Raw genomic sequence first — 24,978 nt, 5'->3', positions numbered from 1 at the left:
TTTTCAATTCACTTGAACATAAAGCCAAAGAGGATTGAAAGTTTCCCATCATTGTTGCTTTTCAGATGGGAAAAACTCGAACACACTTACGTGCTGATGGTTAAGAACAATAAAGAGTGAGAAAATAGCAGCAATGTTCAACCCGAGTAAAGTGCTTATTGGTATTTGTTCTGTATATTATATAGTATCTCTGTATTTTTTTTTTAAAGATTTGATTTATTTGACAGATATCACAAATAGGCAGAGAGAGAGAGAGAGGGAAATGAGCTCCCCACTGAGCAGAGAGCCACATGCAGGGCCTGATCCCAGGACCCTGGGATCATGATCTGAGTCGAAGGCAGAGGCTTAATCCACTGAGTCACCCAGACGCCCCATTATCTCTGTATTATTGATGCTTCCTGCCCAATGATGTTGCCACAGTCGTCTTCTGGGCACCTGATCCTTTCTCAACAGTGTGTCTTTACACATGGTTGGAAGCCTTTCTTTGCCTTCTTTCCAGCAGACATCCTTTGTATTCCTCAAAGATGAAACCCGTATGGCACTTCCCAGAATGCAGCACAGTTCACATTTTTAGAATTAGAATGGAGAGAACATGCAGGGGAAGTAACTTCACTCACCCTAAGCATAACAAAGTACTTATTTCCAAAACCTGATAAATGATTACATTAGTCAAAGCAAGAAAGAAAAAGACAATTATTTTATTTCCTTCAAAGAGTTATGAAGTTAATTTGAGATCACTACAAGCTTCTTTGGTCTCTTCCAGTTTGTGAATTTCTCCTTTATTTGTCATACTAGATATACAATTTTTCGTCTTTGTTTTTATAGGGAGAGCCTGGACTGAGACATAATTGGGTTTGGGTCCTTGGTAGGTTTGTGACTTGGGCAAGTCACTTAATCTCTCTGAGACTACAGGGAATTAATATCAACAACCTTGAGGGACTGCCATAAGAATTCACATATTGCATGGAACATACCTATCATTTGGCAATTAGTAGGAATTAATGTTTAGATCAGAAAAGCAGCAGCAGTTGTAATAGAGCAGCTGTAAGCATAGCATAAAAATAGTTAACTTTAGACCTATGTTTGATATTAAATAGGATACATACCTTTAGCCTAGAGGGCTTATCCCAAGAAGTGATGGCTGTAATGGATCAAGATGGCTATGAATACGCTATTCTGTGTCAACAGAAGGAAGATTTAATGTCCAGAACTATGGGCAGGGCAGAAAAATAGGTATCAATGTAAATAAAAAGATCAACATGTATTTACTAAGTGGTTATAGGACTTAACTAGGTCTATTATGTAGCTATAATTTTAATTAGATTCTGTCTTTACCTTAAAGAATAATGTGACAATCTTGTTATACTGACCTGGTCAACAATTGCATGAAAAAGAGTGAGAGAGAGATAGAGAGAGGGAGAGAGATTGGGTTGTAGGATGTCGAGAGTAATTTCTGTCTCACACAAATGGTGATTGTCTTTTATTTGCTTCTAAATCATTAAACTTTTTACTCAGGTCATAGGTTAGAAAATAGGAAATACAGATGGAAAGCATTGCAGACATTTTTTTGGTAATTTTTAGATATTTTCCACATGGAGTATTACCAAATTCCTCTTTACATGAAATTAATCATCCCATAAGCATCTCATTTGAAGAAGAAATTGGCTGTGAGCCCTATTAGTTCATAAATTTTAAATCCAAATTAAAGGCCAAATCCTACGTGGGGCCTTGGGAAGAGAAACAGGATTATAGGAAGTAATATTTAGCCATCCAGTTGTCAGAATATATTTGGGGCACTATTTCACTTGAATATATTTGACGAAGTATATATATTTTTTTACATACTGATTTCATAAATGGCCTTGATGTTGACACTTACAAAAGAAATGTAGGTGTTTAATTCGGTCGTTATATAAAATAATACTGAACTAAAGAGGAGCATTTTTTTCAACTTAAATATTTCCTTCAAACCCTGTCTTTGGCTGTCTCTTATTAATGTGTTTGCATTTTATTGTAAACACATAGGATGAGTGGACTGCTGGATGGTTAGTTCATTCATTTTGAATCCCTTAACAGGCCATAAAATGATCATAATTCATCAAGCTGAAAGGATTTGTATAGTACTAACATGACCAAAACAACTGATGCAGTGTTATGTTATTTGGGACAGGGTTGCCCACCTGAGACCAATATCAACTCAGTACCACACCAATGTTCCCACTGTTAAATTTACTTATTTTCTTAGCATTTTATACAGGTTTGTAATTTCACAACTGTACTTTACACAGTTTATTCTAATAATTGTGATAACCTGTTGGGTTTAAAATTGCAACTTTCAAGGATTTATCTCATGACAAGAGATATGACAAGCATATCCCAAATCTTTCTCTAAGAATGATGTTTCTTGTGTTTAATTAGACTATATGGTGTATGTGTGTGTGTGTATAAAATAATTAAATATATATATAAAATATATATAAACATATATATATAAAATAATTAAACTGTATGGTTTAACTAGACTATATGATTTTTCTATTGAAAGCAACTAACCTCAGGAGAAAGATCAGTTAGGCCCTAAAGTTTTTAACAGGCAGCTTAGTTCGGTGTTTTATTTTCATCACTCCTTTATTTTGGGATAAAATGCAAAACTCAAATAACTTCAAGAAACAAACTAAAACATGTCATTCCATGTAAAATGTTGTGTTCCATGCGGGAGATGAAAAAGAAGTTACAATGAAGGTAAAGAAGTAATCAATAGAAGCCAAATGAAATAGAAGCAAAGAAATTAAGGAGATAGTCACACTATAGCCCATAGGCAAAGAATAAAAACTAAGAAGGAAAAACAAATTTACCTGAGGGATAGTCATTTATCTAATAAACAACCAATTATTTTTCTATTCATAAATATTTTTAAGTCCTGCTAATTATAAGGTACTATATTTTAGACTGTATTAAGTAAAATAAGGATCTTGCCCACGAGATTTTTTACCTAATAGTGAAGATCTTTTACTCAATAATGAGTAAAATAAGGTCTTGCTTTTAGGATTCACTTACAGGGTTAGCCATGTTCACAAGTATCAGTGTGGGAGGCTGGGAAGGGAAGGAGAGAATTACTCCCCAGAGAGAGGGAAGACAGAAGATTGCATTGGATTGTGTCATGTCCAGGAGATTTTTCAAAGTGCTTTTTAGAGTTTTCTCACCTCAGGGGTGGGAGAGTTGAGGATGGATAATACCTAGATATAAGAAAATGGAGAATACCTGATAATCCATAAAAGAGAATTTTACCATCAAATATGGTTAGAAAAGGAAAAGTAGTTTTAACTATGTTTAGAATAAAACACTTTTTATTTGAAGTGTATAAGTTTGAAATATCTTACAGATAAACATGCCATTGGATTTAAAATATGACTAAGCTTTATTTACCCAAATAAATTATAAAATAGTTAACTAGTCTCAATAAGGTTCAGCTCCACTATAAGGGTGTGAGATAGAAATAAACTAGTGAAAAAGGAATTCCAGCTTCTAGGACACCTGGGTGGCTCAGCAGGTTAGGTGTCTGCCTTTGGCTCAGATCATGATCCTAAGGTTCTGGGATCAAGCCCCAGATTGGTCTCCTTGCTCAGCAGGGAGGCTGCTTCTCTCTCTGTCTCCTGCTCCTACTGCTTGTACTCTCTCTCTTTCTGACAAATAAAGAAATAAAATCTTTGTAAAAGAAAAAAAAAAAAAAAAAAAGGGATGCCCACTTCAGTCATGAGGAGAGGTTAAGACTTTTCTAGGTGGAGCCAGAGGTGGGAGTGTGGAATGATTGTATTCTGGTCACATCCAAGATGGATGATCAAGAGATGTCTTGAGACTCAGTCTTATTTTTCCAACATTCTCCCAGACAAAAGCCTTAGCACTGGCCCAGCAGTCATCCTCTGAGGAACCATCTGAGGAAAAAGAATCCTTAGAAAATCATTGTTTGGTTTGGGACAGATGGACGGATGGATAGTTGGTATCACATCCATCTTCATTGACAATATCCAGAGATTAGGGTACTTTTTTAAAAGGTTTAAAATTGGGGCGCCTGGGTGGCTCAGTGGGTTAGGTCACTGCCTTCAGCTCAGGTCATGATCTCAGGGTCCTGGGATCGAGTCCCGCATCGGGCTCTCTGCTCAGCTGGGAGCCTGCTTCCTCCTCTCTCTCTCTGCCTGCCTCTCTGCCTACTTGTGATCTCTCTCTGTCAAATAAATAAATAAAATCTTTAAAGAAAAAAAAAAAAGGTTTAAAATATGCTTTATAATGAGTGCTCAGTTTGACTACACTATGTGATTAGGCTAAGGAAAGCATCTACCAAGCAGGCCTGGCAGACAGTCTTCAACAAAGACTGAATTTGAGGAGGTGAAGAAATGGATGCAATAAGTATAGAAGATCTTTAAGTGAGTACTGTGAAAAAGAGACAGAAAAAAATGAGAAAATTTTGAAAGGGAGTCCAAAGTTTTAAGCGTGTTTACAGACTGAGGAGCAAGAGCCAAGAAACAGGGAGAAATTCAAAACTCAGAGAGAGGAGGGCATAACTGTTGCCACAATAGGCATAGGAAGAAGGAAGAGCATGAAATCAAGAGGAAAGGAAAGGATGAAGATTAGATAGAAGGATAGATGTTTCTGCTGCTGTTGAAGCAGGAAAAATAAATATGAATAAAAGACGGAGTGGAAAGGCACAGAGGTAGAAGGCTGGTGATGTTTTTCTACCAGCATCAGCCACTAGACTATTAGCTGAGTTGGGCTTTATTTTTTTTTAAAGATTTTTATTTATTTATTTGACAGATCAGAAGTAGTCAGAGAGGCAGGCAGAGAGAGAGGAGAAAGCAGGCTCCCCGCTGAGCAGAGAGCCTGATGTGGGGCTCGATCCCAGGACCCTGAGACCATGATCTGAGCCGAAGGCAGAGGCCTTAACCCACTGAGCCACCTAGACACCTCTGAGTTGGGCTTTAGATTTGAGGATGGACATGAGAACTTAAGGAAAGCAGTCAGGAGTTCCAACATGCTTTGATGAATGGAAAATGACTAATTAGAAACTAAGTAAGAGGATTACCGTGCAGCATCAGGACTGGCTGATTAAGAAATAATAAATATAGCACCGAAGATTTAGTAAATACTTACGTGCAGGATATTAGACCAAGTTCTGTTGTATTTAATCTTCAATATGTTAAAGAAAAATAATCAGGAGGTTTAAAAGTCTGAAGGACTCGAAAAGCTTTAAAATGTTATGGTTCCCCAAATAAAGCTGTTCCTGTTGGTGACTTCTCTCAACACAGGGTTGTATTTGGAAGAAACCCAATATCAATATCTCTTCAAATCTCAAAATTATCTTCCTGGAGTCTTCCTGTATTCTTTTTTTTTTTTTAATTTCCCCTACTCTTTCCTCAGACTCTTCCTTGTATAATGTAAATCAACATGATCTTACTTGCTCATTTCTTTTCCTCTCTCTGTTCATTTATCCTAGGCTTTATAAATGCCTGAACCACAAATGGTGTTTTCTGCCTTAGAAGTATACAAGAAAGTGGGGAATATTTTGTGAATGTAATTTTTTTGTTATCAATTTATTATCTGCCATCTCCAAATTCAACTTTTTTACCTGATCCCTAAACATGCATCTGGACCCTTGGAGTATTTTTGCTTTGCCATTTGACATTAAACTTTGCTTGTAGAGCGTGCTGGAGAAACAATGCAGAAAGAAAGGGTTTTGCTTCCTGGTTCTGGTGCGCGTGCGTGGCAAGCTTCTGCAAGTGTAGGTGGCTTTTCCAGCATCCAGTTTCTGTGGCACACGGGGCTTTCTCCAGCACCAGGGCCTTGTATGGCAGCCAGCTGTACTCAGTGGCCAGCCTCTGCATCTCCTTGACTTTGTGTACAGTGTCTCCATGAACACTCCCATGAACACCCTTCCCTGGGACCCAGTTGGCACATTTCCAGCAAGCTCCAGAAGTCAGACTTCTAGCAAGTTCCAGCGGCACCTTGGCAAATTCTTAACTTTCAATATCTTATGGCTGCTCTTTCCAATAACTTCTGAATCTCAGCGTTGGGTTGTCTATCTCAAGCACAAGGGAAGTGGCTGCTTCATATCTCTGCTATTCTTTTTTTTTTTTTTTTAAGATTTGATTTATTTATTTGACAGAGAGGGAACCACAAGCAGGGGGAGTGGCAGGCAGAGGGAGAGGGAGAGGCAGACCCCCTGCTGAGCAAGGAGTCCAATGCAGGACTCAATCCCAGGACCCCAGAATCATGACCTGAGCAGAAGGCAGATGTTTAACCATCTAAGCCACCCAGGAGCCCCTATTTCTGTATTCTATAGAGTTATTTTTATTTATTAGTTTATTCTGTTACTCAAATCCCATTATAGTTAATAATTATTTATATTAAATTTTACCTGTTCAAATTGCTCTGTGGTCTCTCCACTGGACTGGACTCACTCATGGAATCATATCTAAAGAAATATGAGAGTTAGTTTGCAAGAAGTTATAATCTTCAAATATCAAGCTACTCTTATGTATAAACATTGTATTTCACACAGGAAATGACTCAAATGCATCTGACCGATTCTCTAACCAAACAACTTAGAAACAAGACAGAATATATTTCATAACTAGATACTTTGATTTCCTAAATTCAAACAAATCAGTTTTATAATGCCAATAGCTGAACCACAAATTCCTATCTTTTATGAAAGACTATGTAATGGATTATTGAGAGGATTAAATGAGAAAATGTCTGTATAATAGATTTTTGTAATGACTTAACCCTCTCAGAATACCTCTCAGAGAAAGAGACCAATCTTTGTTTTAGAAGCCCCCTAATGTGTGTGATTATTTTTGAAAATGAGACCTCCTTATAGCTCCATTTGTAAATGAATCAAAGAAATAGCTAAACTGTTTTTGCATAAAACAAGATCAATTAGAAGGAGCTAGAGAGAAAGGAAGAAAATTTTAAAGTGAGAGGAAATTCCAGGAGCAAGGCAGGAGGCTACAGCCCAAGTAGAAATTACCAGTGGAAATTCCACCATCATTGTCCCAAAGCACCAGTAAATCTGCTACTTCCCTACTTCAGTTGGAGTATTTGGCATCAGGGCAATCTGGCAGGGCAACATGGAAACAATAAAGGGAAAGCACACACACAAGGAAAACTGGCTACAGAGAATTCCAGATAACAAATGTTAAACACATTTTACAGTGACTGATAGGAAGAAAACATTCAGTAAATATTAATTTATTTTTCTGATTTGAAGAATAAGATGTAATCTCTGATCTTAGGGAGCTAATTGGTTGAGAGTTCAATGATTATAGACACAAAGTAATCAGAAAAAAGATATGAACATACAGTAATCATGTAGTATACAAATTATAGGTATTATAGAATTCAGAAAAGTCAGAGATCAACGGAGAAGAAATTCTAAATTAGAGTGAGTAAGGAATTTGAATAAAGCCTTATATATATTTGATGTTCATATTTCATAATAATTCCATTTTTAAAAAGATTTTATTTATTTAGTTGACGGGGGGCAGGGGGTGGGGAGAGAACAAGCAGGGGAGTGGCAGAGGGAGAGGAAGAAATAGGCTCTCAGGTGAGCAGGGAGCCCCATGCAGGGCTCCATTCCAGGACTCCAGGATTATGACCTGAGCCACAGGCAGAGGTTTACCAACTGAGCCACCCAGGCAGCTGTCAAAATAATTTCAAAGGGAAGAAGAGTAGGAAGTGCATTTTAAGTGCAGGTAATAAAGAAGAAGGAAGAAGAAAACATGTTTTGTACATCTATCGGAATGCCAAAGTGAATCTGGGCTTGACTGGGTAACCAATATGAAGTCATTCTAGATATTTGAGCAGTAGAGCAATACGTTGTAGAAGAGACGATCTGCAACGGGCTACCACGCTAAATCATATTAATGATAGAAAAACTGGGAGGAAGCTGGAGCCTTTGAGTCTGAGGTGATGAACATCTGGCCTTGGTTACTGGCAGTGCGAGTGGAAGCAATGAGCGAAGCTGGATGATGTTGAAATAAAATCACGAGCTGAAAAAATCGTGGCTGGTATGGAACTGATGGCAATAAACAGAACAAATAAAAAGTACAGCACAGTTGGTGATAGAAACAAATTACAAGTAATTTCTTTATGTTACCTTCTTTCTGCTTTCATTATGACTCACGCTTCTGCTTGATCGTCATCGAGTGCCGCATGCGGGTCACATTCCCGGCAAATGGAGGGACTATTTTACTGCGCCCAAGACCTGGCTTCCGGGGCTCCAGCTGTTTTCTAATCCACCCACATTAATCACTGAGTTGTGGTGGATACAATTCTGTGTCCTGAAGAAAGGGTTTAAAATGAGTCAGAATCTCCCCTTTGTGAGTAAAGCAAGCACTTTTTACCTCCCAGAGGCTCTGGTTCTCAAGAGGGATGGCTACTTCCTATATCGATCCTCACTCTACCAATGGGGACGAACTGGTTATAGACCCAGGTGTTGTCTTGGCCTCTCAAGAATTAAATAAGGTGCTTTGGCATTGGCCGTTCTAGAAAGGCCAGGGAAGTGAGTTTCTGAGAATGCGGAGGTTTCTGAACTCATCATTCTGTGGCCCTTTCCGATAATACTCTGTCTTAGGCTGGGCCTGGGATAATGACCCCTCTGTCAAACTTGAAGATTAGTCTAGACCAGCTCTGTGCAATGCAAGATAGGCAAAACACATAACTAAAGTTTGTCAATAGTTAAGTTAAGAAAGTTGAAAGAAACAGATGAAATTAATTTTAACAACATATCTTAACTCAATACAGTTAAAGTATTACATTGACATGTCACCAATATAAAAATTGCTGATAAGATATTTCATATCTTTTTTCCTATCAAGCCTCCCCAAATTCGGTGTGTATCTTATGCTTTTAGCATATCTCAATTTGGACTTGCCATGTTTTCAAGTGCTCAATAGACACGTGGTTAGTAGGCACCGTGATGAATAGAGCAATTCTAATTTTTAAGACAGATGTAAAGAAAAATGCCATTTAAACATGAAATTCCAATTTCTTCTTGCAAGTTACTAGCTAACTTTGAATTATCTTATTTTCTCTTAATTCTCCAATGTCTTCTTATCTCTGCAGCCATGCTTATCTTTCAATCTAATGAAAACAATTACTTGTGAGAGAACATAATAAATACATAATAAACACATGGTTCTCTGCCCAGATCCCCTCTTCAGGGCCAGGATACTCATCCCCCTGGGCTTGGGAATATGGCTGCCTCCCTCCCTAGCTATTACCCTAAGCTATGGGGAGCTGCCTTCCCAAGGATTATGTCTTCTTGGCAGTGGCCTGACGCCAAATCACAGACCAATGAGGAGACACAAGCCTGTCCCCCTTTTCTCCACTTGGAAAAACTCTGAAGGGCCCTCTCAACTCCCGAGTAGACTGGGCTTCCCTTGCAATAGTTCCACAGGTCAGTGTCTCTCTCCGCCCCATCCTGCCTTCTTCCCCTCCCTACAGGTGTTGTCTCTTGAGAGTAACTTCTCTCCACCCCCAACCCCATCCACAAACTAAACCCTGCTTGCATCTCTCTACCTTAAGACCTCTTTCCATCAAGAAAGAATATAAAGTAGCCTCTCTTCTACCAAAGCAAAATTATAGACAGTGTTTGAAGGGAGAAGAGGGAAAAGCAGGAGTCAGTGGTTCATTTCTGTGCATTATAAATCTACCTCCCCACATGTGAACAAGGCCAGAGCTCTCTCTGACCCTCTCTTTCATGTCTGTTCAGTCTCATTATCTTTCTTTTCCCATATCACGTCTTACACAGAGATAAAACTGACAACTGAGTAAAAGGTATGGTAAAAAATGGGATTAATCCTCATTGAGTTGAAATGTGAGAAGGGGAAAATCAGTCCTGTTGAAGAGAGAAATCTAGATTCTCCCTCGTCTTAAAAGGTCTACCACCTTAAGATCTTTGATTCTCAAGTACCTGAGATTATTTTCCTGGGAGATGTTGGTTTTTACTATTTCTACTTCAGCCTTCCACACACACACACACACACACACACACACACACACACACATGCTTATTCATTCATTAGTTTAATGACAAATCATTCTGTACAGTATGGCTGATGGTTCTGTTCTAGACCTTAAAATCATAATGAGTTGATTATTGTTATAGGTAAGACCATTATATCCCACGAATGTGGAAGAAGGAAGCCATCATTCCCATTATTTCCCTTACATTGTAAGTCCCATAAGTAAGATGTGGTCATAAGTTCTTAGATGTGAATTGAAAGTTAGGAGACATTGATTCTCCATCTTATTTGGTCTCTTAATGAATTTTCTTGTGACTTGTTTGATAAATGAAGTATTCTACTAGTTAATTGTTACACAGACTGTAGCAATATAATGATTAAAGTGCTTTGTGTTCCAGAAAAACTGTTTCCAGAAAAACTTTACTGTACATTCAAGTTAGAAGGTTAGGTAAAATATTACAAAAGATAGGCAATATTTCTTTTCTTCAAAAATCATGCTGCCTCTTTGGTCTTGGTAAAATTCAGAGGGGTGGTAGAAAAGAATTATAGAGCAGATGGGTATTCTCCTAAAGTATCCTAGAAAATATGTTTTTCTCTTGAGTATTTTTATTGTGTCTATAACTAAGATATAGCTATGTTAGAAATACTAAAGCCATGGAAATTTCTGTGTTTCAGTGAAATATTAGTTTTGACACTATGGTGATACTCAATACACAGCACCGAGAGGTCAATGACTAGAGGTTTTTCAAAGAAGGGACGTCACATTTAGTGAAGGACAAATTGTGAGAATCACAGTGGTAAGAAGATTCTGGTATACGCAGTATTTCAGGCCCTGAAAATCCATTTGAGACTATATAATAATACACATCGGCTATTTCTCCTAGTTAATTAAAAGCAAAACTAGAGCAAGCCTCCTTGCAGTCGAGCATGACCCCCTGCATTCAGCAAAGGGGCTTTTCTTTTGCCTTCCGTTAGTAGATGGAGGTTTACATGGGCGAAGTGAATGTTGCTCCTTTTTCCTGCGACAGTAAGAATGAGGTTACTAAAGAATAAAAGAGCCTACCTAGAAGTTTCTTTAGCCTTCGGTATTCATCAGGAGAGAAATTATGCGTTTGAGCTCATGCCTCACTATAACCAGTTTTTGTGGTCTCATGTTGTGGGACAATAAATTAATGCCTGAATAGCTTTTGTGGTTTCCACAGAATCCAACCTCTTGTGCTCTTCCTTTCTCTTGCCCACTGCGCCCTTCATCCTTCTTTACAGCTCCCTCGTCTGTGATGGTTCATCAGTGTGAACCTGGATGAGGAGACATCTGAGGGTCCAGACAGCCCCCCAGGCTTTTCAGAGCCCACGGGCATGTATACAACTCCTTGCCTACATCAGTTTAGCTTTGCCATTCAAATTTTGTGATGGCAAGCCGTTCACCGAGAGCATGGCAAATCACTTGTCAAAATATAGGCCAACAATTCTGGCATGGGCGTGTGTGTGTGTGTCTGTGTCTGTGTGTGTGTGTGTTTTAAACTACAAGTTACTGGAAAATTTATCAGAGTGGAATGCAATGCTGATTAGATTACATGTTCTTTGAAATTTCACTAACTAGAATGTCAAAAAGAAGTAGACATGGAATTGTACTAATTTCCACTTTACTAATCCATAAAACAGATACTTCTCATAAAGAGCCAGTAATCTTTCCTCAGTTCTCAGGAAAAAATGACTGAATTGCTGCAGTAAAGTCTCCTATTACTAATTCTCCATGTTATAATGACCAAAACTGAAAGGCACGCTTAAGCAGTAGCACAAGGATTAAATGACCATTGTTAAATAACAATGGTTAATATCTGATTGTTTAGCAATAATGAGCTTGACCCTTTACTGGTCACACCTGGAGATGTTCTCCTTGAGCATTATCTAGCCTGGACCCACTATGAGCAGTAGGTGAACTCCATATCATCTGTATCTACCATTCATTCATTCATTTAGACAGCAATATTTTTAAGCACTATTTTATCCAAAGAATTGCTCCTATATCCTTAAGATAAATTAGTGAAATAAACCAAAATGGAGCTATTGTAAGTGAAAGAGGAATAAACAGTAGAGAGAATACACACATATATCCAGGCTATAGGATATTGGAAAGTAGAAAATCTATGGGAAAAAAGACAGGTAAACTAAAAAACACCTGGAGATTGAGGGGAGTCAATTCTGAATGAGTGATTCACACTCACTGAGAAGAAAACAGTTGAATGGGAACTTCAGTCCTTGTTGGTAATGTCTTTCTTATTTTCTCATCCATAAATCACTGCTATCATCCTTCCTGATACCATCTACTAGACACATAAAAAAAATTTATGTGTAGGTTTAAGACTTTATAGATCAAGGTCAAGGCCAGTGATTTTTTTGTGATAACATAGGATTTATCTCTTGAAAACCTAAAAGAACTGGTCTTATTCAGGATAGCTGTAGGTGAGTTCCTGAATGATGTGACATGAGGTGTGCTACTGAGAGTTCTGTATCCACTTCCAGCTCCTTCACTGTTTTTAAAATCTGGGGTGCCTGGGCACTCAGTAGGTTAAACCTTCTACTCTTGATTTTAGCTCAGGTCTCTCACAGTCTCATGATGGAATGGCATACCAAGTATGGGGTATACTGGAAGTGCAGCGGTCTGCTTCAGGATGAAGGAATATTTTATCACTAAAATTGTTTAGAATTACTGGACACAGTGGCAATAAAAAAGCAGACCGATTTTAGTGGCTTTTATTACTGTTTATAAATATGTTATAGATAATGCTCTCCTTTTCTGCTTCCAGGAAAGACTATGCTCACCACACCCCACTGGGGAGCCCAATGCTCTGAAGCATGTATTTCCAGAATTTCTATTATGTATAAACCTACATAAACTCTTCCTGTCTCTTCTTCATGAAAATGAGATTATACCATATATATTAAACAATGGATTGTTGATGCTTTCCAAGTCAATAAATGTAGACCTACATCATTCATCTTGATATGTTCCATGTGGCTTTGTCTAATTCCCTTTGGACAGGTTTTTAGATCGTTTTCAGTTTCTCAATATTGTCAACTAAGTTTCAGCAATAGTCTTGTATTTGCGACTTCATACACTTATCTAATGTCCTCTTTAAAGTACATTACCAGAAATAGAATCACTATCCCAAAGGGAATGCATATTTTTGATATTTACTCCTCAACTACACTCCAGAAAGTTTATGAAATTTCTTCTACTATCAGATGATTGAGAGAGGCTGTGCTGCCATTTTTAAATCCTTGCTAATCCATTAAATGAAAAATATCCCATTTTAAAATTTTACTTTGCATTTCTTTGATATCTAGTAAAATTTTATATTACTTTATAAATTTCTTTTTTAAGATTTTATTTATTTATTTACTTATGTGAGAGAGTGAGGAGGAGCAGAGGGAGAGGGACAAGCAGACTTCCACACTGAGCATGGAGCCTGAACGGGGTTCAGTCCCAGGGCCCCAAAATCATGACCCAAGCCAAAATCAGGAGTCGAAGTCCTTACATAACAAAAAGAAAAGGAATAAAAGAAGATAAAAGAAAAAGAAAAAAAATCAGAAAACAAAGAAAATAAAGACACCAAAAGCCTTAAAAAAAAAAAAAAGTCAAGTCTTAACCGATCAAGTCACCAACAGCCCCTACTTTATAAATTTCTAATAATATTTGTTTTACATTTTTATAATCTGTATAAAAAAACTATTTTGCCCTTTATCCATTTTTTTCTATTATGCCAGGGAACAAATGTTCCAAAAAAGGGGTGAAGATACTGAGAACAGATGTCACCCGCTATATCAGACTATTTAGTGGAGTAGACCTGCTAGTATCCATCCTATGAATTCACAGACGTATTTCTTAAACTTCTGAAATTATATGAAAAATCATATGGCTCTATATTTCTACTACTGTAAATATTCCTCTCCTACAATGTGTCCTCAATACTATTTGGAGGTACACGGCAAAACCTGTTATGTGTACTACAATTCTTATTCTGGTCATCCAAGATGAGATCTCTCAACTGCTTGCTTTGTGAGATGAGGGCGGAAGTTTCCCTGCCCTTCTCTTTGTGTTTCTTCACCCTCTTCCACTTTCCAACTTCTAGTGTATGTAAATTCAATTCTGTTCAATAGTAAATAATTTTGATTGATAATTTCTCACTACAAAAAAAGCTTTCATGATTTGTCCATAGTGAATTATAAAAATTTAAAACCCCAAACATTCAAGTTAGTGTGAATATGTATGTACTGCTTTTGAGATAAGTAGTTGGGTAGGATTACGTTTCATCCTGTGTGAGTCCAATAGTACTTTTATATGGATCAGTAGAGAATGTTCTTAAGATTCTACTTTTACATTCCATCAACCGCCTCCATCTGTTATGTGACTATTGGGACTCTTGTTTATAAGTGGCATGAAAAACAACTCCAACTTAGAAAAAGAAAATAGTTACTCAAAAGAATAGATCTGACTTAAGAAATGGCAAGAGACAGGAGCTCATACACTGTTAGCATTTGGTTTCCAAAGACCCGATTCTCCATTACTCGGTTCAGCTTCATTTTTCTCTGCATGGTAACTGTAATACTTCACTCCCTCGTTTTGCTGAAATATACCCTCAAGCTTCTTTCTAAGAAAGAATATTTGGGCTGTAAACTTTCTGAGTCCCCACTCATCTGAAAATATATTTATTTTATCCTCATGTTTGACTGGTTTCTTCCCTAAGTAGATTCCAGCTTGATGAACATTTTCTTTCAGAACTCTGAAAACAGCACTCTTTCATTTTGCAGCATCTAGCTTGGGAGATGTTTGCCGTTAGCCAATTCTTGCTTCTTTTGCAGAAGACTTGTTTTTCTCTCTGGAAGAATTCAGAATTTTCTTTCTGAAATTGATATTCTGGAATTTCACAATTATGTGTCTAGGTGTGAGTCTTTTCTCATGATTTGTGCTGGGCATTTTGTGGGCCCTAAAGACATGTTTTCTTCTTCAGCATCGGGAAATTCTCTTGTATTTATTCTGTATAATCCTTATTCCTCTGCTTTCTTTGACCTTTTCCCTCAAACTCCTACTAATTGGATACTGAACTGGCTGGGCTTATATTCTGTGTCTTTTATCCTCTTCATCATATTATTCATCTTGTATTTCTGTTCAGAGAGATTTCCTCAATTTTATTTCCCAAAACTTATAATGAGTTTTTTTTCTAACTTGGTGATCATATTTTTTATTATGTAAGAGTTTGTTTGAATGCTACTTTTTCACAAACTGGTATCCAGTTGAATCTCACCGAAGATATGAATTCAAGCTTTTTAAATTTTTTTGTTTTTCATTTCAGCTTTATTGAGGTATAATTGACAAGTTAAATTGTGAGACTATTAAAGTGTACATCGTGGCAATTTGATATACATAGACATTGTGGAAGGATTCCTCCTATCTAATTAATTAATACATCTATCACCTCATGTATTTATCATTTTGTATGTGTTTGAGAACATTTAAGTTCTATTCTAAGCAAATTTCAATTATACAACAAAGTATGACCAACTATAGTCACTATGATTTACATAGATCTTCAGAACTTATTTAGCTTATAGCTGAAAGTTTGTATTCTTTACCAAACTCTCCCTATTTCTTCCAGCAACCATTTTTCTACTCTGTTTCTAGGAATTCGACTTTTTTCCCTCTTTTTTTTTTTTATCCTTTTAGCTTCCACATATAAGTGATAGCATGCAGTATCTGCCCTTCTCTATCTGGCTTGTCTCACTTAGCATAATTCCCTCCAGGTCCATGCTTTTGCACACGGCAAGATTCCTTCTTTCTTATTGTTGAATAATATTCCGCTGTACATATATGCCACAATTCCTTAACCATTAGTCTGTGAATGAACACTTAGATTGTTTCCATATCTTAGTTATTGTGAATAAGGCTACAATGAACACAGGGGCGGGGGGGCACGGATATCTCTTTGATATCCTGTGTTCATTACCTTTGGATATGTGGCCGAAAGTGCAATTGCTGAATTCAATCTTCCTCTTCTTCTTCTTCTTCTTTTTTTTTTTTAAAGATTTTTTTTATTTATCTGACAGACAGAGATCACAAGCAGGCAGAGAGGCAGGCAGAGAGAGAGGAGGAAGCAGGCTCCCTGCTGAGCAGAGAGCTGGATGCTGGGCTCCAGCCCAGGACCCTGAGACCAGGACCTGAGCTGAAGGCAGAGGACTTAACCCACTGAGCCACCCAGGCGCCCCGAATTCAATCTTCTTTGTCTTCTGTTTTCAGAATTATCTCCATGGTCGCTTTTTCTATTTTCCTTGACTTTCCCCCCTTTTTATTTTTCTTAATGTTTTCACTTTTTCTTTCATCTTTTAAGGGTTTGATTCTTCTTCTCCTTCTCCTCCTTCTCCTTCTTCTAAGATATTATTCCTGTCTACTACTTCGTGGTTTTTGTGGCAGATATAAGAATGAGGTAAGAATGGGGAGACCTACTATGCAGGCCAGGTTTGTTAGCTGAGGGTTTTGTTTGAGGGCAAGAGGTCAGGAAGCCAATAAGCTGGAGGACTGAATTGATTCTGTTGCACTGACTTCTAGCTAGCCACCTGTGGTACCCTCCAGTAAGAGTTTAATATGACTTAAAATGAAATCTCCTATTATTATTATTATTTTTTTTTTTGCCTGGAATAAACGCTTAGCTGAAGAGTTGTTCTGAATCCACAGGTAAAGGAGTCTGTGTATGGATGTCCAACTAGTTATTTCCCTTCATTGCAACCTCATTTCTCTTTCCTGCCACGAGTAGTGAATGCTATCTCAGTTCTGGAACTGTTTCATGGAAGTTCCTTTCTAGGTGTGTTCCAGGCCATCACTATTTTTTTTTCTCCTTCATCTGCTGATGACACACTCCATTTCCTCCATTGTTGCATGTCTTATCCTTTCCTGCCTTTTTAATCAGTCTAACAGGGTTTCAGAGGCAAATAAATTGATGTATATGTTCAGTGTACCATCTTGAACTGGAAATTTCTTCAACTCTTGTGTAAAACATTTAGAATGTGACTCAGGGTATTTCTCCCCTCTTCCCAAGTATTACCATAATTCGAGGTGATTTAAATGCCCAGATAGACCTCCCAAATGACACCATATCCTCTCACTCTTCTGCCAAATGCATCTCTAGTTATTTTCACTCCTTTCGTCTACCTCAGCTACCCACTTCTGTATCTGCACAAGGATACAAAGCTTTGTCTGCACCTTGGACTGAAATCTGAAATAGAAACATGCTGCTTTCTGGTAACAACTTTTTTCATTCCTGCTCTATCACTCAGTTACTACTACAACACTTACTTTTGGCCTCATCAAGACATGTTGCTTGTTAGCCCATTTAATTTCTTCCCTCTCTTTCACCTCCTCTTAGATCTAGCCTCAGTTACACAACCCATCACTCTGCCATTATACACTCTCCTGTCAGAACCTTAAACATGAACCAATCAAATTATCTTATAGAATAAGACCTTCTGGGTTCATGTCCCATCTCTACAACCCACATGATTTATGAGCACGAGTCATAAGCTGTGTGACTTTGAAGAAGTTATTTAAATTTTCTGTGCATCCATGTCCTCATCTTTAAAGTGAGAGTAATGTTAATCCTAATGTTCTGAGGATGAGATGAGACAGTTACACATAAAGTGCTTAGAAAAGAGTCAAGCTCAATAAAATATTCAATAAACATTAGTCAGTAGTAATAATACTCTCTAATTTAAAAATATTAATGAAATACCAGTGTGCTTCAATAAGTTATATTAGCATACATAAAATGCTTACACAATTTATACCATTTGATCAGTCTTTCTTGATTAGCATTTCTAAGGAGATGTAATATTTACATTTTTAAGCTACATCAAGGCACCTAAAGAAACGGGTTATTTCTCTAATTTTTTTTCTCTAATCAAACTTTCATTGCTCACTCTCTGCGCATGCAAGGATAACCTGTCCTAATTATTATATTTAGAAGAACTGACATCTAATTATAACATCTATTAAGGTAGTAGGTACCAATTACAAATTCCGAGGCATGTTGACTCATATTCTCCCTTACATAACAATTGTGGTTTTAGGAAATAGACCAGATTCAAAATGTGATTTAAACTCTGTCAATTCTCACTGATGCCGTTATGCCACTTCTTTCAGATCTATAGTTATGTGATGGTTATGAGCTTTGAAGATCTCAGGAATCATTTAGCTTGGATCTCAAAATCTTTTTGATGATGGCATTCTGCTTACTCCCTTAATTTAAACAAGTCCTTGAAGGCAGAAATTTTAACCCCAGGCAGTGTATAATTATTGCTCTGATTACCAGACCCCCACCATAACAGAACTCTAACCAAATTAATATTTTGGACACTATCCTTGTAGAGTGAGACTGTGTTAAGACATATAAAACAACATTTTCTGAAGATATAAAGATTGTGTATATTTTAATGATAATGATTCTACCATCATACCTTTAAAATATATCTGAATAGAAAATCAGTAAGATGTCAATTAAATTAAAAAATATTTATTACTATTGAACCAGGTTCAGGAGTAATAAATAAAAATATTTATTACTATTGAATCAATCTACAGAGAAACAATATAGTACGCTAGCATTGGGTCCTATTGGAATCTTGGGCAAGTTATCTAATTTTTCTGAGCTCCATTTCCTGATCAGTAGAATGAGTTTTGGTTATGAGTTAAATGAAATAATGTATTAAAACTCTTTGTATATACCACTGAACTGGAAATATTTATTGAGTCTAAGGAATCAGATGGGCACAACATGGCTTTTTCAAGAGAAAATTCTCATTTTATAAAAATCAAGGCTTATGTTGGCACCACTCTTGCCCTCATACTCATACCCCTTACTTATCACTTGTCCTTAAATAATCTTAGTCTTAGATTGTTGATTCAAAAATATATGTCTCTTTTTTAATTTCCCTACCCCCACGTAAAAAGACAGCAACCCTGTTTATGCCTTCAGCATGGTCTTACCCCATTCACTCTCTATGAGTATATCACTGGATGTGTTTTCTAGGAAAACATCTAAATCAAACTCATTTTTGGCAGACACACAATGGCTATTGCTAAATAGTTCTAGAAATCTGTCTTAGCAAGCTAAAGATTTATGTTATAGTTAACTTTCCCAGTGGGCTTACCAGAATGTAGTCATAATCCAAATTAAGCCTTAGAAGGCCCATCTTTGGGAGAAGCGCAATTGAGAGTCTACCATCCTAATTCTCGCTCTTACGTTTTTACGGGCCGAAGTCATACTTTCCATTTTTGTTGCTTTTGAAAAGATCCAGAGTCACTTTCTGAAAAAAGTCCCAGTCCTGACCAAAACTAGACCTACTCTATGGCTTACAAACATGGTATGTGGACTTCGTGACTCTCCTCCTGGGTCCATGCTGACCTAACAGCCCATCACGAGTCTCTTCCTACTAAGCACGAACACAGCCCAAGGCTCATTCTCGGCCAGAGTTTCAGAAAGGGAAAAGAAACAAAAGTACGAACTTGCCAGTCCCGCCTGTGCTAGAAAGTAAGCTCCCTGAAGACACAGGCTGAGGGTATGCATATGTGTTTTCCTGACAAACAGGCTGATTGGATGTTGATTCGCTTACAATAAGAATGGGAGTCAGCTTCCTTAATATTTTTAAAAAAAAAAATGTTAGCATAAGCATTTTCATATTCACTCCGAGAGAAAAAAAAGCCAGTAAAGATGTTGTAATATTAAAAGGATCCAAATTTTTATAGGAGTTTCTGTTTGGATGAAAGCTAGAACACTTACACAGTATCTCAGAGGGATGGGCATGTGAAGCTCTATTAAAGCAACATGCCCCTAACCCATGGAATCACATGGAAAAACTCTTGACATCTTTACTTCTGTAGTCAGTCTCATTTTTTTAAAAACAGTTTAAACCAGTTTGAATTTTCCAGAAGTTGAATTTGAATCACCAACCTTCCAAGGAAAAAAATAAACAAAACTAAGTAAACATTTCAGCCTCAAAATTTCCCCCCCACACTCACAGTTTCAACTTAAGTTTGTTCCACTTAAAGCACCCCAGTTTCTCTATAGAACCCATGAAATGAGTCTCTTGTGGACGCCCACACTTGGCTGCAATCCTAAATGGTCCTCAGACCAGACACATGTCGGTGCATTTTTAATTGCTAAAGCGAATAGTATCCATTTTAATTACACCCTCATCGTTTATTACAGTCACTCTTCAGAATGTGATGTCTTGGAAATAACACACTAAAAAGTACTTGTGGACTCTGGGGCTTTGGCAGGCTGGGACAGAACTTCTGAGAACATGCTGTGTGAATTTTCCAAAGGAGGCAATCAATCGAGAGGACCCACATGGAAGCTGTTCATTTGGAACCTAGCTGGTGGCATTTATCTCTGATTTGAGGATCTCACAATCAATGGACATGCCTGCAAGTATGGAGCATAACATGGGTATTACTCTAAATCATTACTTCAGTTTGTAAAGAGCTGGTCCCATCAACTGCCAAAGAAGGAGGCTCATCTAGCATCCGGGTGGTTACATCTCTCTGCCAGTAAGTGCTTAATGACTCATTTTCCTCAACAGAATTTTCATGAGACTGGAATTCAGGGAGGGATGTCTGGAGAATGTCTGAAAGGAAGTTCACAAGCCACTGTCCTGCTGTTTGCTGGAGAAAGCCTCCCATGGTAGCCAGACCAGTTGATTAAAGCAAACAGCAACAGATTTCAGTATTGTTTCCTCATTACCTTCCATGAACAAATCATGAAATGTCTCCATGAAGTTTGTTTTCATTAGGTTGAGAACATCACAAATTTCCAGAAAAGAAAATCATTAGTGGAAAAACTAAAGGCAGAGTGGGTTAACAATTGTGTTTCTGTGGAACCACAGAATCTGAGTGTCTTTCACTGAAACCAGCCAGAATACTCCAAGAAATTGTTGTATGTATGTATTTTTTTAAAAAATCAGTCAACTATTTTTTCCCTGATCTGTCAAGTCGACCAATTGCTTTGGAATTGTATGGATTTAGCCAAAAGGAAATTTTATTTAAGACTTACTTCTGTTTTCAAATGTTTTTTTATTTGTTTTAGAGGTTTTATAATTACTGAATGGTCTTCTCTCTCAGAATATATTCTGAGATGGAAGCAAAAATATCACTTTTGCAAAGCCATTTCCATTCTTCCAAAGGTCTGCTGGTATATTATTCTTACTGATCTTTCCATCTTTCTGGCCTGTGCATATACACCTAACCCATACTAAATTTCGCCAGATGGCATTTTATTTCTTTAAAGTAAAGCAGTCGTGGGTTTAGACAGTTGAATTTTTAAACTTCTGTATTTACTGAAAGTGCATATGGTGCTATATGGACAAAGAAATTGTGCTGAAAGAAAAACATTTCTGCCCGCAAGTACCTCATAATCTCCCAGAGGAAGAAAAATGTGCAGTTATGTGGTGTATGTCTCACAAAATCTTATCTGGCTTTAATTTTCTTTCTCTGCTAAAAAAATAGATATAAGTATATTGTGTATACCTGGAAGTTATACTATTTAAAGTTCTTCTTTTGGTTACAAATAAAAAGGTTACACACAATACAATCGCTTGCCCAAGGGATCCATGAGTGATTTCTAGAAGAAAATGAAACATAAACCTGAACTTGTTAAAAAAAAAAACAAAAACAAAAACTAAAACTCTGTATGTCAACGTAAGCAGATGTTGGTGTAGAATTTACAAGGATGAGAAGGCTATAAAACCTCTCTTGAGCCACTCACAGTTCATTTCAAGGCCAAGAACGCCCCCAAAATCTGTTTCTAATTTTACAGAAATCTTTTGAAATTTGGCACGGTATTCAAAAGTCCGTGGAAAGAAAAAAACCCTTGTCCTAGCTTCAGCTTCCAACTCTGAAGAGCGACTTGCTTCTTTTCAACGGTTTTCACAGATCCAGTGACCCACGCTCTGAAGTCAGAATTAGCTAACTTTTAAAAACATCTGGAAAAATGAAGGTTAGTATATGCGGCCTCAGGTATTGCTAAAGGAGGAGGGCCGGCTGAGTTGAGTTCGATCACAGTTTTCTATTGTTTAGAAGGTGAGGATTTGTACATAAGTATGTACTTCCTGGAGTGGGTTGGGATTGGGAGATTGTTCTAAATATACTGTAGAAACATTTGTCCTTGCAGAGCTGGGAGAATTCCAGCAATTATAGCCAGATCAGTGGAAAACAATCAAAGGCTTTGTGGGGAGGGAGGAAGAGGATTTAGGTGTAAACAAAATCTTGCCATTTCTACTATTTAACAGAAACTGTGTATATGTCAATTTTCTCTGTTTTATGTAGACATGGTTAAAAATTGTATTTGGAGTTGCTACCTCCGCTGTGCTTGCTTTATTGGTGATGTGCATTGTCTTACGTCCTTCAAGAGGTAAGAATTTTCTCTGATTTGCTCTCCCTGCTTAGGATAGCTCCGAAAGTGCACTAACTCATGGTCACAAGTGATGGACCATTTCCTAAGTGCTTATTTCCCAAAGTAAGTCTGTTATTTCTAAGAAGACATATAAGCTCACAGATATGTTCTTGAGCAACCAGAAATACTGAGGAATTTAAGGCACGAGTAGGAAGAGATTCCCAGTATTACTTCAGCAATAGAAAAACCGAAGCACTATTCCGTATCACCCCCACACCCCCCACAATATCTGCTAAATTGCAAGTTTGGACAGGCCTTTAGAGAAAATATTTTTAACATAGCTTTTCATTATTGGATTGCCTTATGGAAAGTAAAAATAAGTAAGAATAGAAAAGTCACAACAGAACCTATAGAGTTGTGTTATGAGACTTTCCAAACATGCACGGAGGCAGTGGCAAAAACAGATCTCAGGAGTAGCTACAGAAAAGGTGAAATTGTTGCTTTAGATGCAGTAGCAATGATAGATCAGATTAGAAGACTATTATGAAGCAGACATTATGTTTATTGATAAGTGCATCCTTTCAGAAGGTTAACATTGATCTCGATTTGCTATAAGTTGGAAGATACTATGAACTGATATTGATGCTAGTTTGAATTTAAATTAAGACTCTGTCCACAAATAATCCAGTGATATTAAGGAAATAGGTTCTTAGGAAACAGTTGATGAAGAGAAACTCAAATTTTAAAACAGGAAAAAAGTATAACAAAAACAGTTCTGGTGCCTTGGGGTCTAGGGAAAGAGGGAAAGTTTGTAATAAAATGTTGAAGGCTTATGATAGCTAAGGTGGGAAATATTTTTGGTTACAGACTGATGGTAAAGGAAGATCAATAGTAAGCTTTTAGCTAAAAAATAATCTGTTGCTTTAAAAAATGAAATATAGAAAAATATTTCAAAAAATTCAAATGCTAATTTTCACACAATTACAAAATGGAGAAGTTAATAAGATGCAAGCAGTGTTCTTATATCTTTGGTGTTCATCTTTAGTCCTTATTTCTGCTCTCTGCTGGTGTTCAAGGACTCTTAGGCTGCTGAGATATGTGTGTGTACATCCATATTTTTCATGGTTTTTCAAGTTAAAATTGTTTTCAGAGCAGTGTCTCACCTCAGTGGTTTAGGGCCATATTTCCCTCATACCATATGAGTATCTGTCAGGTGGTAGGTTAAGTCTAATTGTATTGAATGCTAATCCATTCAAAATTAACTCTTTGTTTGGGAAGAAATTTGCCAGTACTTGAAATTTCGCTCCTCAAAAATTAATGTTCTGAGAATAAAAGCGTGTGGAAATTATTGTGAGTTTATCCCATGTCCACAGGCAAGATTGGATTGCAATGGGCACTTTGGAGTTCAAGCCATCATTTTAAATGAGAAACATACTATAGTTACATATTTCTAAAATGTATATAAGTATATAGGACGTAGAAATTTGTGTAATTATGTACAATCTCAATCCTTACCTTCTTCCCAAGTGTATACATGTATCCTGTACACATAATACATGTTATAAAGTACATATAGTATAAAGTCCCTGTCATTTGTAACATAGTTTTCTGTTTCAACAAATAGGATTATTCTCAGAGAAAAGTAATTTCCTGAAAGAGTCAAATAATCAAATTAATTTCATATGAAATTTTAGTACTCACTGAGCAACAAAAAAATCACTAAAAAGCGGAGGTTTGTATCTTTTCTATCCATAGTATCATTCTGTTTGTTGAGAACTTCTCCAATGCCACTTGAATAACTTGTACATAGGACTATTCATCACTCCATTTCCCGAGCAGGACCAGGGTTGAAACCCTCCTTTCCAGACGTCTGTGTCCATGCAGCCCTGCTGCTAATTAGAACGCATCTTCTGATCTCCCTCCTGTCTTCACACCCCACTCCTTTCCCAGGTTTGGAGCTTCCCTCTCACCTCTGCCCAGTGCCTGGTGAGAACAGCATCTAAGGTACTAAGGCAGGAGAAGGGAAGGAGGAACAGAGAATTCAATGCCAAGTAAGCTTCCAGTTAGCCTTCTCACACTTCCTCAGAAATCCCATTACCTCACATTGGCCTTAGGTGCCCTCATATTCTTAGCCCAGGATTTCTGTGCCAGCGTAAGAACAGTTGTCCTTTGAGAAACCTAAGGACTCACTTAAGAAAACTCGGTTCACTTATTTATTAGTGAAGTAAATCCCACCAATGACCTGCCCATCATTGTGACAGATGCTGGGGAAAGAAAGGTGCAGTGGTCTAGATATCCTTGTGAAAAGAAAGTTTAAAAACCCACTCTGGGGGCGCCTGGGTGGCTCAGTGGGTTAAGCCACTGCCTTCAGCTCAGGTCATGATCTCAAAGTCCCGGGATTGAGTCCCGCATCGGGCTCTCTGCTCATCGGGGAGCCTGCTTCCTCGACTCTCTCTCTCTCTCTGCCTCTCTGCCTACTTGTGATCTCTGTCTGTCAAATAAATAAATAAAACCTTTAA

General features: G+C 37.5%; 1 protein-coding gene and 1 long non-coding RNA gene across 3 annotated transcripts in view; one reads left to right on the top strand and one right to left on the bottom strand.

Moving 5' to 3' along the window:
• Nucleotides 1–1,105: 1,105 nt before the first annotated feature.
• On the bottom strand, nt 1,106–24,372 carry LOC132013790 (uncharacterized). 2 transcript variants are annotated; one of them, XR_009403106.1, is made up of 4 exons: nt 24,161–24,372; nt 8,153–8,336; nt 6,410–6,466; nt 1,106–1,141 (listed from the first exon to the last, which is right to left on the bottom strand). It is a non-coding gene; the product is annotated as an uncharacterized LOC132013790 (long non-coding RNA). The 2 variants fall into 2 exon arrangements; XR_009403105.1 differs by lacking the exon at nt 1,106–1,141 and adding an exon at nt 1,142–1,210.
• The window catches only part of FAP (fibroblast activation protein alpha), a 72,645-nt gene continuing 69,499 nt past the window's right edge, over nt 21,833–24,978 (top strand). The window contains exons 1-2 of the mRNA XM_059394080.1: nt 21,833–22,063; nt 22,393–22,477. Coding sequence (XP_059250063.1) covers nt 22,058–22,063; nt 22,393–22,477 — 91 coding nt within the window. The 5' untranslated portion in view covers nt 21,833–22,057. The remainder of the gene's footprint in view (nt 22,064–22,392; nt 22,478–24,978) is intronic.

The sequence above is a fragment of the Mustela nigripes genome, chromosome 3 (assembly GCF_022355385.1).
Source record: "Mustela nigripes isolate SB6536 chromosome 3, MUSNIG.SB6536, whole genome shotgun sequence".
NCBI classification, from domain to species: domain Eukaryota; kingdom Metazoa; phylum Chordata; class Mammalia; order Carnivora; family Mustelidae; genus Mustela; species Mustela nigripes.
Note: the sequence above shows the minus strand (reverse complement) of the source record. Positions and strands in the feature narration are given on the sequence as shown.